The sequence below is a fragment of the Cordyceps javanica genome, chromosome 4, assembly GCF_051103115.1.
Source record: "Cordyceps javanica chromosome 4, complete sequence".
Taxonomy (NCBI): Eukaryota; Fungi; Ascomycota; class Sordariomycetes; order Hypocreales; family Cordycipitaceae; genus Cordyceps; species Cordyceps javanica.
Genome location: NC_139298.1, coordinates 607,574 through 619,700, shown reverse-complemented (window position 1 = coordinate 619,700; position 12,127 = coordinate 607,574). Strand labels below are relative to the sequence as shown.

At 57.0% G+C, this 12,127-nt stretch overlaps 5 protein-coding genes across 5 annotated transcripts; 3 read left to right on the top strand and 2 right to left on the bottom strand.

The window, feature by feature from the left end:
• Nucleotides 1-1,667: 1,667 nt before the first annotated feature.
• Nucleotides 1,668-2,015, top strand: V2A60_006083 (uncharacterized protein; the record flags this gene model as incomplete). Its single annotated transcript, XM_083257381.1, has 1 exon — nucleotides 1,668-2,015. One exon carries the CDS (start codon nucleotides 1,668-1,670, stop codon nucleotides 2,013-2,015), a length of 348 nt encoding a protein of 115 aa, XP_083113507.1.
• Nucleotides 2,016-2,823: 808 nt separating this feature from the next.
• V2A60_006082 (uncharacterized protein) lies at nucleotides 2,824-4,071 on the bottom strand (the record flags this gene model as incomplete). Its single annotated transcript, XM_083257380.1, has 1 exon — nucleotides 2,824-4,071. One exon carries the CDS (start codon nucleotides 4,069-4,071, stop codon nucleotides 2,824-2,826), a length of 1,248 nt encoding a protein of 415 aa, XP_083113506.1.
• A 421-nt stretch (nucleotides 4,072-4,492) lies between these two features.
• On the bottom strand, nucleotides 4,493-6,455 carry V2A60_006081 (uncharacterized protein; the record flags this gene model as incomplete). Its single annotated transcript, XM_083257379.1, has 2 exons — nucleotides 4,493-4,701; nucleotides 4,790-6,455. 2 exons carry the CDS (start codon nucleotides 6,453-6,455, stop codon nucleotides 4,493-4,495), a joined length of 1,875 nt encoding a protein of 624 aa, XP_083113505.1.
• A 1,827-nt stretch (nucleotides 6,456-8,282) lies between these two features.
• Nucleotides 8,283-9,779, top strand: V2A60_006080 (uncharacterized protein; the record flags this gene model as incomplete). The annotated part of the gene is made up of 1 exon (XM_083257378.1): nucleotides 8,283-9,779. One exon carries the CDS (start codon nucleotides 8,283-8,285, stop codon nucleotides 9,777-9,779), a length of 1,497 nt encoding a protein of 498 aa, XP_083113504.1.
• A 765-nt stretch (nucleotides 9,780-10,544) lies between these two features.
• On the top strand, nucleotides 10,545-11,810 carry V2A60_006079 (uncharacterized protein; the record flags this gene model as incomplete). The annotated part of the gene is made up of 1 exon (XM_083257377.1): nucleotides 10,545-11,810. The coding sequence occupies one exon, from the start codon at nucleotides 10,545-10,547 to the stop codon at nucleotides 11,808-11,810; it is 1,266 nt and encodes a 421-aa protein (XP_083113503.1).
• Between the last annotated feature and the right edge of the window lie 317 nt (nucleotides 11,811-12,127).

Here is a 12,127-nt window from a genome sequence, read left to right as displayed (position 1 = left end):
AACCAGCGTCGCATGGTGCAAAGTACACCAAAGTCGGGATGTGTTGACGCCTTTTTTTCACATGAATTTTCGAGGCGCGATTTTAGCTTCTCAGTGGCGTTCGTGTTCCGACTGAGCGATATTACCGGACACACCACCATGGGACCAAGCGGGCTCCGTAGCTCTGCATTGTTGCTTTAAAAATGATGCGCACATTTTATCCCTCCCCTATTGCCTACATACTGCGTCTCGAGCCCTGGAAGGCAGCCTTCACGGGTTGTCGTACTGATCATCTATGCCGTGATGCTCTGCGCCAATCCCATCATCTTCATCGCCCGTGCTGAAGCAAGCCGGCTGCAATTATCCACAGTGTCGCCTGCTGTGATTCTTTGTCGCTGCTCTACATGGCGGTGTTATTCCTCAGCTGACTGCCACAGTCGCACTCCAGAGTGAAGGGGTGACACCACCGCAGTAAGTCGGCAGTCACAAAGAGCTGCAATGGTCAAGTATATACAAATTATCAGCCCAGGCTTATTACTGGTAGGATGCGAGGAACGTCCCAATGGCGAGCAGGCAGCGTCTCTTGGCAGCGGGGATCTTTGCAACCTGAGCAGAGGGGTGTGCGGACCTTGGCAGAGGAATGAGAAGAACTCAGCTTCAAAGATGACTCGGTTCCATCTATGGCAATACCAACTACCATGAATCTATGAAGCGATGAGTTGCCTCAGAGTCACGTTGCCAACATGAGAAGCTCTGCTACACAACATCACTAGCAAAAGGCGGCGCCCAGGCCTTTACCTCGATCAGGGCACTTGTATCCATCTGGAGGCGGCCCTCCAAACATCTTATTAGCTACGAACTACTTGCCAGTATTGACTACGGAGTACTTACCCTGTACGGATACAGTTTAGTTTGTACGCTATCAGTACGGAGTAGCCTAAGTACTTCGGCAGTCAACAGGGGCCAGGGTTACGCGAAGCCACGGTCTTCAGTACAGCTGAATCCGGCACAGCCCTAAAAATACCCTATTTCGCGTGGCTTCTGGGCCTGGATGAACCATGGGGGTCCAACGGAATCTGTCACAATGCACAACACTGCACCGACGCCACCTTGCACCAGACGGGATGGTGGCGGGTGTGCTTGTCCCAGCAAGTCTGACATGATCTAGATGATACAACTAAACAGGTCTGCCAGCTAACCCCAATCGGCTTCCTGGGCAGAGCTTCTGGGTTTACTTTTCTCTGCACAATCATGTGCAGATACACAGCCAGCAATAAACTTCCGGAGCGCAAAGCGCCGCCACTTTACATGCTTGTTCTAGATTGTGTCTTGGCTGGTTACCTCTTGTTGCATGGAAACCCTTTTGTCTTTGTTTCTTTGCGGGCTAGCTGGCGTTAGCTTCCAAGCTGAAGACTGACTGGCCTTTTATTAACCTTTGCTGGCATCTTCTCCCTACTCAGAGTTAGACTACATACAGTATTGGAGACTAGCACTAGCGATTGCAAGGAATGATTCTGGGCAGCCAGTCGTACGATGTTTGTCTAATTCCATTACGAGCACCGTGATCCCATTGATTCGGGCGATTGCACGAGTCTATCAGAAGTGCCCTTGATCTATTGTTAGCTAGCCCTTGTAGTAAGGAGACCGTTGAAACGTTTTTGTGCCTGATGTATCTGTTTCACCCCATGATGCATTCGCCTGCTGTCAGTCGTCGCTATGAACAGAACCACGTTTCTCCAACATCGAATGAAGCGCCCAGCATTTATACCGCTGAGTGTCTTGACGGACGACGTGCGGTCTCTTCCGTGCGCCGAGGCCAACGGCTCGCCGTGGACGGGCCGACGAGCACGGATGTCGCGGGGGCCCTGGTTCGCCACCTCTGGCGCGACGGCAAGGGCCGGCAGCCGGAGGAGCTCGTCGACCAGGTGCTTCGGTATCTGATGCCGGCACTCTATAGCGATTTCCGTGATGAATATTGGAAGGTCATGGCCGAGGTGTTGGCGCAAGAGCCAAGACAGGGATCAAATCATAAATAATGCGGATTACGACAGTGGCGGGATATTGCCGCAAGAGATCAGACCTGGACCTCGTGTCAGTTACATGAGTGATTCTGCTCGATGAAAACGAATAATCACAGTAATATAGTCTGTCAGATGGCACGCAGATAGTAAAAGCAAACAGTCGAGCTCACACCGGCTAGGTTCAAGCCACACTAATAGTTTCTGGTGTATTGGCATTTGCTTCAACTGGGCTGAGATTTCAGATCGGTTAGCTCGCTGAAAACTTCAGTAAATAGGCATTCTTCCAAAAAGCTGTATCTGGACATGGAACAACGCTTCCGAAGAAAGGCAAAGGCATGTGCCGCGCAGGATCTTTCTGCGATTGACTGCTCAGCATAACCAGAGAAGCATTCCAAATCATACGCACCACGACGGCGTCGACGGCGACCAGGAAATGAAAAAGGCTGGCACAAAATAAGTCGCTTTTCTGTACTACTGTTTAGGTATCGGGTCACTGTTCTTCACATCCTTCCACAGTGCGTTGGTGGCTTGTCAAACTTTAGTAGGTACGACGCCTCCCACGCCACGGACGCTTACGGTGGTAATCAGGATGGCAAGACGACCGCGAGGAATTCTGCTTCCATCTATTCAAAAATGGAATTCCGAGCTCACCTAAGCAAGGAGAGCCAAGGACTAATACACAATGGCCTTACATCAAGTCCCTGGTGGCCACATTCGATGACATAAATTCCGGATGCCCTTCCCGGCTCCTTTTAAGTATTCGTGCATGATATTTTACAAGCTTTCATTCTTTCCCATTAGCAACACACGCGCGACTAACGCGTCAGAGTTTAGTCCACCTCGCCGTCAGGTGCTCTTTTCCATGCTTAATCACTCGCAGAGCAAAGCCGCCCTTGACGTCAGCTACCTCGAGCCCCAGCCGCGACGGCAAAACCATGGGCCGCTTGAACCGCACCTCGAGCGCGCTGGGAGTCTCCTCGCCGTCATCGGACCGCGACAGGAGCAGTACGGCCTTGTCTGCGGTGTTCGGGCCCGCGGTGATGACGCGCGCGGGATCGCGGGCAACCAGCTCCACGGCCCGAGCCAGCGCGTGGTTGCCGTGCGCAATCTTGCCTGGGAAGCCAAAGGCGCGGGCCAGGATGCTCGACATGTGTATCGGGTTGTAGTCGCGACACAAGGCCGCCCACTTCTTGGGAGCCCGCATCCCGAGCTCCACGATCTCGCCATCCGCGGACATCCACGCCGGCTCTTTCTCGTCCTCATGCTCGTCACCGACGCCCTCTACGGCGACGGTCGAGCTGAGATCTCGGTACAGCGGTTTCGTGTCGCGTGGCAGGCGGGCCAGGATGGCACCAACCTGCTTGAAGATGACGGTTGGGGAGGTATCGCCTCGTCGCAGGGCCGCCACTTCAAAGTGTACCTCGAACTCGACGCCGCGCTTGACCCGGCGGCCGCGATTGCTGGGTCCGCCCATGAAGGCGGAGACGGTGATGCCGCGTGTGGGGTCGAGGACCTGCGTCGGGTAGCGGCACGCCTCGGGGTCCAAGAATGTGAATGTGTTTCGGGTATTTACGGCGCCGAACGGGTGGATCGGTAGGTTGCGGTTGGCGAGGAGGATCGACATGAGGGGGTTGATGAGGCCGGCGATGAGGAGTGAGCGATTGTTCTCGACCACGGGCGGGGACAAGGGGTCGGATTTTGACGAGGGCGGCGCCTCGGTCCGGCTCTTCTTGGAGCCCGGGGACGTCGCCGCGTCGAAACGGAGCAGGTCGTCGTCGTCAATGGCAAGGGTGCTGGTGACGGACAGCGCGGGCAGGTCGAAGCCGAGGCGGTCGGCGGACAGCGCGAGCGGCGGGGCGAGGCCAAAGATGCGCTGGAGGAGTTTGGCGAGGATGAGGAGGATGATGACGAGGACGTCGCGGCCGTCGAGTCGCGAGACGGGTTTGGGCAGGACGGCGTGCGGCGCCCCCGTGGCCTTGAAGAGCCCGAGCCGGGGCACGAGGATGAGGGCCGCGGTGAGCAGCGGCACGCCGACCGCGGCAAAGGCGGCGACGGCCACGGGCGTAGCCATCGATGGCAAAAAAATCCCGAACCAATTCCAAGCGATCGTGGGTGGGATGGAGAATTGACGCCGGTAGCCGCCTCACTTGCGAGGGATGCGGGGGGGGAGGAGGGGTCAGGAAGGCGGGAAGCAGAAAAGGATGAGGAAGCTTACAATCTAGCCAACAACGGTCAAGCAAGTGACGCAGATCTGGTTGAGGTTGAGCTTGTTGATCAACCGGTGGATCGGCCCCACCTGTCCGAGTTCGGGTCTCGACACGTTTGGCCAGGGACGAATGGGACGTTTGTTTTGTAAATGATTCAACTATCAAAGGGAAAAGGGGGTTTTGTATACTCAGTTTCGTATACAATTCCTCACATGTCATATAAAATCAGGTCATATCATACAAAGAATGAAATCGAAATAGCCGCCAAGAGGCCAACTTTATAGCTTAGAAGCCTCCACGCAAGAGCTCATCTGCCGTGGACTGGAGAACTTCCACCAGCTCAAAAACTTGATCCTTTTGGTTGTCGCAGCTGGCCGAGCCCAGCCTGTCTTTGCCAGCCACGAGACAAAAGGTGCCGCCGTCGGAGCCGGGCTGCAGTACAATGTTGTTGCTACCGTCAAACGGGAACAGCTGAGATGCCGCCGTTTGGCCCTCTACTTTTGGGGTCAGCATGGAATTCGCAAGAGACGTCATGAATGCTGTAATCAGAGAGAAAACTAAAAGAGGGGGGGGGGGACTTGCCTCCATCCGCGCGACCGCCGCACGAGAAAATGGTCACCGTATCCCCCTGCTGCCGGCGACTGTCAAAGCTGAGGCACCCATTCGTCAAAACGCTCACCAGCAGGGCCTTGCCATCCTTGCCGTCGTCGTGCTTGCCCCGGGTAACGACGTCAAACTTTTGCTGCGGGTCCTCGCTGCAGGCGGCGAGCCCGACGGGGATCAGGTTCTGGCGAGAGTCGCCCGCGGTCGGGTCGATGGCCAGGCAGCGGCCGTCGGGCGCGCGCAGGTTGACGCTCTCGAGGGCGCGGCGGGCCGTGGTGTCGAACCGGTTGGCAGCGGCCGCTGCTGTTGGGTTGAGCTTCGCACCGGCGGCGCGCGATACGGGTACCTCGCTTGTCGGGTTGGCTTTGTGCTGGCCGTTGGGGTAGCGAGTGGTGGTGGTGGCCGTGGCGTTTCGGCCGTTCTGGTCACAGCCACCGATGCTGTTGCTGCCACGGACAGTGGTAGCGACGGCACTTGGAGTGTTGGTTGCGGAGGAGCTGATGTCGCAGCCACCAATTTTGTTGTTGCCACGAGTGGTGGTGGCTGTAGCGTTGCGACTGCTGGTAGCAGACACGCTGCCCGAGTTGCATTCGTCAATGTTATTGCTGCCATCATTGGCCTTGCTACCATTGTTTTGGGTGCTGCTGTTGCCGTCGTTGCTGCTATTGCTGCTGCCGACATTGCTGTTACTGCCACGGCTGTCGCTGTCGCAATCGCTATTGCTGTTATCGTTGGAGACCTTTTTGCCAGGCGGCGACGTCTCAATGGGAGAATTGGTACCGGAAAACACACTGGTGGTGCGGCCGATGTTGTTGGGAGGCGGCGTTGTGACGGTGACAGTGTTGGTGACGGTGACCACTTTGCGGCTACTACACTCGAGGTCTTGATCACCCACAGCTGAAGAGCGCAGGGGGGCAGGTACAGAAGTATTTACAGGCCTGGAAAGTTCCGGAGCGCTCGTGGCTGTGATGCTAGCACTGGTCACCTCTTGGACGGCAGTCGAGTTGGGTGCGGCGATGCTCCGAGTCGTGTTGCCCTTCATATTTCCGGACTTGGCATCACCACCAAAGGAGAACATCTGCTTGTCGTCTTTGTCGTTGCAGTCGCCGACGACGACCCTGTTACCTGCCACCACCAAGCACTTGTCGGGACTGTTCTGCGGTGTGAGCGCCGTCACGCCTCGGCCACCGTCGAAGGCGAAGAGCTGCGAGTCCGACACCTCGCCGCCGCCGTCCGCTCGCCCGCCGCAGGAAAAGAGATGAACCTGCGAGTCCGCGGGCCGTCGGGGGTCGAAACTCAAGCACGCCTGGGTCAGTGTGCTGACCACCAGCGCCCGGCCCTGCCGGTCGTTGTGCCTGCCCTTGGTGATGACGTCGAAGCCCTGCCCGCCCGGCCTGCTGCCGCACTCGGCAATCTGGAGCGGCGTCAGGTTGGCACGCGAGTCCCCCGAGAGGGCGTCGACAAAGAGACAGCGGCCGTCGGCCGCCTTGATCTGCACGTCGGCGAGTGCGCGGGTGGCCGCATCGTCGCGCTGCTGGGCCTCCTTGAAGGCGGCGTCGTTGAGCTTGTCAACTGCGCGAGGGAGGACCGGATTTCCGGCGGCCAGTATCGCAGTGAGCAAGGCAGTGTAGAGAGCGTGAACCATGATGTGAGGGTTGGTGCTGGTGAAGGGAACGGCAAGTGCGGTCAAAGCAAGAATAAGAAGGGAATGTAAATCTGCACAGCAGAGGACTTGATCAAGGGTCCAAAGAATGAAAAGCTTTTCAAAAGCGGGAAGAGGAGAAAAAGTTTACAAGAGTATAAAAGGAATGGACAAGCAGGCTCCCACGGCGTAGAACGGCTAGTAGTGCATCGTCAAGTGAGAAAGGCCGGTGGGAGGGGCAATTACTTATGTCCAAGAGGCATGGCCAATTGCGGATCATTGAAATGACAGTCCATCACAGCTCGACTAAACTATTGGAGGTGACGGGCCGCTCATCAACGCAGGGAGTGTGTCGTGAGGCGCCGGTGTTCCGATGGCGTCCAGCGGTGATACACGGACTCCCCCCGGCCAGGACCCGTCCATCTGGTGTCCAGCGGAAATGAAAGGGGATCGACGAGTCCCCCGTCCGGCAAGCCGTTCCTGATCGGAGACAGGGATCTTCGGCGAGGGAGGCATCGTTTCGTGAGCCATGAATGCGGGCCGTTGAACTGACAATGTAACTATAAGACGAGGCAAGGCAAGGGTGTCAAAGTGACGGGTTTACCCCAATAGGCGCTGCGGGGTCCGACCTGGAGACGCAACGCCGCGGGTTTCACCTGGGCTGAAGATGAGACGGAAAGCACACTCTCGTGAAGTCCATTTCGCGTACGCGTGCGGCGATTCGGGACCCCATGGACTTTTTGCAAGCTTCGTTTCGAGGGTTCAAAGGTGCATGTGGCTGAATCGCCAATGTGGTGATGAGAGGGTTCAGATGACGCTGGTTTGTAAGATGCATACCGTGTGCCAATTGGCCAACGGTGGTGATATTTTACTTCTTTTTTTAAAGGTAAAAAAAAAAGTTCGCGGGGTAAGAGAGCTTCACTCCGCTCTCTCTTGTAGTATTCTTGATCAATGCCAACGAATCTGGTCCGTTAACCAAACCTGCCCTCCAAATCGTCAGGTCGTAACAGCAGGGGTATGATGTATGGGCCGCCAAGTAATTAACACACGACAGGCAGCTTCTCTCGAAAAGCCCGGGGAGAGAGGAACGCATTAGCATGTCCGTACAGCATCGACCGGACACCTTACTGGCTGAATTCTTGCATTAGTGGCTGGTTTTGACCGCTCGACGTGGTGATCCGAAACGACAACACTAGCTTGGCTTGGAACAATAGCAGTTTCACGCGGAGAAGCGAGGCCAGAAGTCAGCATAATGCACCAAACAAAAAGGAAATGAATTCAGGGAACGCAATCCTCTTTCTGTTTTGTCTTTTTTTCTTGTTCATTTTTGTTTCCGATTGAGTTTGCCTCTCTTTTTCGGAAATCAAGGTGGGGGTTTTCGCTCCGCTCCCCTCTCTAGCTCTGGCTATCGTGTGCGCGCTCTCCACATCGTCACTGGAACCCAGACGGAAAAGGAAAAGATTATTGACCATGGGAAGCGGAAGCTTTCATAGGGCAAGAACAATGAACTAACCAGTACAAAGATCCGGCATCTCCGGCCGAATGGTACCGTTGTCTTGGCGCGCGCCGCCGCCGCCGCTCTCAGAATGGCGGGCATTCCGGCATCACAGTCCGCCTCTCACTAAGTCAACTAGTCACCACTAACACCGAATCGCTCCAGCAGGTCCATGCCAGCCTAGATCGTATGCCGATGCAAACAATGAGTGCAATGACTCTTTCCTGTTCAAAAGTTCTGGCTATAAGTAGAGAGTGTGTTTCCGTAGAAGGGTAATGGAATTGTATCCAAGGTCTTGGCCACTTGTGTCTCAATCTATTGCTCGTTGTTCCATGATGCAACTTCTCCCTCTTTTCCTGGCCTCGGCCTCGGTGGCGGCAGCCAACCAACAGCAAAACGTCGTCACCATCACCAACTATCTTCCATTCGATCAGCACCCGTGTTATGAGTTTTTCATGCTCGGGGCCGACGGGGATCTCCCCACTGAAGCCTGCCAGCCGGGTGCTTGCTGTATCGATGTCGTGGATGTCAACACCAAAGCTGACCACGGTAGTAACAATGTCGGCATAGACGAGCATCTTACAACCGCAAGTCTTGTCTCTCAAACTTCCAATGGCGGCAGTTCTGATGGCGTCGATTGTGGTTCGGTAACCACAACGGTCTCCCCTGGTGGCAGTACTTCTCCGCCCATCACCAGTGGCTCGATCATTACAAAGATCTCTTCCGACGGCTCAATCACGAGGACTTTTGTCGAGACCATTACCAAGAATCGCACAATTACAGAAGAACTCACCGTCACGTCTTTCGAGACTGTACCTGAGACGTCGCACGAGACCGAGGTCATCACCACCACTGTTCCAGATGTTGTGACTTTTACGACAACGTCGAGCGGCACGCCCATCGTCGAAACAAGCACTTCCGAGGTCCTGACGACCGAAGTCGTTACAAGTGATGTTGTCATTTCCACCACAGAGACCCTCACTACGCCTGTAATCGTCACTTCGGCAGAAGTCATTACGACCAGCAACTCTACCATCACATCACTCATCACTACCACTTCTGAAGAGACAGTCACCAGCGTCGAGCCCATCCTCACAAGTGCTACGGAAGTCCTTACAACCTCCAGCATCGTGGTCACTCCCACAGTCATCACCACCTCTTCCACAGTCGCGGAGCCCGTCACGAGCCTCATCCCGCCTCCACCCGAGCCAAGCGACGAGCGTGAGATCCCCTCGAGCTGCCCGACACCGACGTGCTCGCACGGGATCCAGTACGCGCTGTACGACAACCCGTTCCGCGACGACCTGTCGCCGACGTACGAGAGTTTCTCGCCAGACTACTTCAAGAAGGCGCGGCCCGTGTACAGCACGACGCTGCAGTCGGCCATCTACATCTCCGACGACGCCGACGACGCCACCGGCAGCGGCTTCAACCCGCTGTTCGAAAACGCCGCCGCCGGCTACCGCGGCTTCCTGTTCGCGTGCGAGGCGGGGCGCTACCGGTTCAACTCGCCGTACTCGGACGACATCACCGTCATGTGGTTCGGCGCGGCCGCGTACGAGGGCTACGCGCGCGACAACGCCGGCATTGTCCAGTTCTACTACGGCGACAACAGCCCCAGGGACGTCTACAGGGACCTCGCGGCCGGCACGTACTACCCGATCAGGGTGCTCTGGGGCAACACGGGCGGCGCGTCCGACCTGTCGCTGCGCATCTACGGGCCCGACGGCCGCGACGTCAGCGGCGCGGACCACGCGGGCGAGCACTACCTGACGACGGAGGCGTGTGATGGGTCGTACGCGCCTTTTCCGGCGTGGGGCGAGGAGAAGTAGGACGTTGATGGCGAAAAGAAAAAAAGAGTTGATGGTTTCTTCTTTTGATTCAGAGGCACTGGAGGCATATGGCTGCTGTATATGTAATCATGGCGTAACTTCTTGTCGGCCGCGAGATAGCAATCAACGATGCGTGTCGGACTGCCTCTTGCAAGTTGCCTTGGTAATGCAACCATGATTGGGACTGATTCATTATTTTTTTATTTAGTTTAATCTCCGCCGTATGTAGATCCAATCAATAACTGATCGAAAAAAACCACGCTATTAACCGGAGCCGGCTGGTCGCCGCGGGCTCCGCTGTCAGCACTCTGAGTAGCTTCCCGTCTTACATACATCAACGGTGCGCGCCCGATCCAAAAGTGGCCAGTGTAACCGTGATCGGATGACGTTTGGGATGGCTTCACCCCGGATCAATCATATGCAGCTTTTCTGCAGCCATCTCGACCACTTTTCCGCCATCGATGCTCATTTGCTGAGAGGTCAATGCGCCTCCCAGTGAATGAGGCGGCGGCGGCGGCGGCGCAGCCAGGCTGCTTTTAGGGGACGAAAGCTCCCCCCAGTTACCCCAGCCTGTCGCTGCCGCTGCTGTCCGTCCAGTTTACACTTTTCCCTACTCCAACCCAGGTCTAGCCAAACCCCCCAGCGGCGTGCTGCTGTTTGTGCCCATGGCATCATCATTCATGCGTCTGTATCCATCGCCGGCTCATCGACCCGACTAATTGTCTCACTCAAACCGCTTGCTCGCTGTTAATTTTCCTCGCAATCATGGATCGGGACGCGGAGCCGCCCACCTTCCGATCCAACCTGCTACCGGGATCCGTCACCACCACCACCTCGAGCGGCTACGCATCGCCTCCGCCATCGCCACGGCTGCGCCATTGCGAAAAATCCATTGTCCAGGCGAGCCTGCTCCTTCGGTTGCCGGTCGAGGTCAGGACCCTCATCCTCGTCGCTGCCTTTGGCGACCGCACTATCCATGCCGACCTCGACCTCGTCGACACGCCGGCCGGCGGCGCACCCGCACTCGCACTCCCGCAAACGCCGGCACGCCCCAGCACGCCACCGGACGGTCCGGGTGGTGGTGGTGGTGGTGGTGGTAGTGGTGGTGGCGGCGGCGTGGGCACCGCGCGGCGGCAGCAGGAGCGGCATCTTGTCGACCTGGCCAGCGCCGATCTCGAGTGGAAGCCGACCGGGCACCTGTGCCACCGGCGGTGCTTCGACGCCCGCCGCGCGCCCGCCGCGCTGCCGGCACCGCTCTTCGTCGTAGACCGCGACCGCTGCTTCACCGGCGGCGCGGCCCTGTGCAGCCTGCCCGCCCACGGCCTCGCATCGTGCCGCATCGGCGCGCTCGGGTGGCTGCTCGCCTGCCGCCAGGCCTACGTCGAGGGCCTCGAGGTGCTCTACCGTCGCAACACGTTCCGCCTCAACGAGTCGTTTGCGCTCGAGAACATGGCCCGCATCGCGCCCGCCTCGTGCGCCGGCCACATCGCTCGGCTGTCGCTGTCCTTGACCATGGGCCGGCCCCGTGTCGCCTCGGACCGGATCGCCTACCCGCGCCCGCGCGACGCCGTCCAGCACCTCCCCAGCCTGTTCTCGCTGCTGCCCGAAACGTTTCCCGGCCTGTCGCGGCTGCACCTGGTGCTGGCAGGCGAGATGTGGCCCGAGACGCAGCTGTCAGTGTACTGCTCGCCCTCCGCGGTGCTTCACGCCAGGGTCGAGGGCATGCTGGCGGAGCTCGAGGGCATGATGGTCCGCTTCGGCGCGCTGCAGCATTGTGAGGTGGCGTTCGACAGTAGCATCTACTTTCCCTGGCTGCAGGTCGACAGGGACCTCGAAATTGACTTCAAGGACTACGCCGACTTTGAGCAGTGCCCATATACTGTCTGGCGGCCTTTGGCGGCGGACACACAAAATATGAGACGCGTCCCGACGGATCGACGCCAGCTGTCTGGGTATTGGGTCTGCTTGGATGCCTGGGATGCCATCCCGTGGTCCGTCATGACGGATTTGTATGGAACAGGTCCATGGTGAGCCTAACACTGCTGGCAGTCATGGCTACATGAGAAAATCAGGGTATATGCTGAGGGTCGGAGGATGTAAGATTCAGCGATTTTGTACCATTGTTTCATTGTCTCGCTTCTGTCCCTTTTTATCACTTGATATTACTAATGCCTAAATTCTCTTTTTCCTGTTTTTTTTTGTTTCCTGTTCTTGCTTCTTCTGATTCTTCCCTATGATTTTTCTTTGTTTTGCTTTCTGTATCGAGCATCGCAAGCCCTGTACCACATTAGTATCTATGCCAACACGTCATCTGCCTAACCATCGTCAAATGACTGGATCGTGTGACA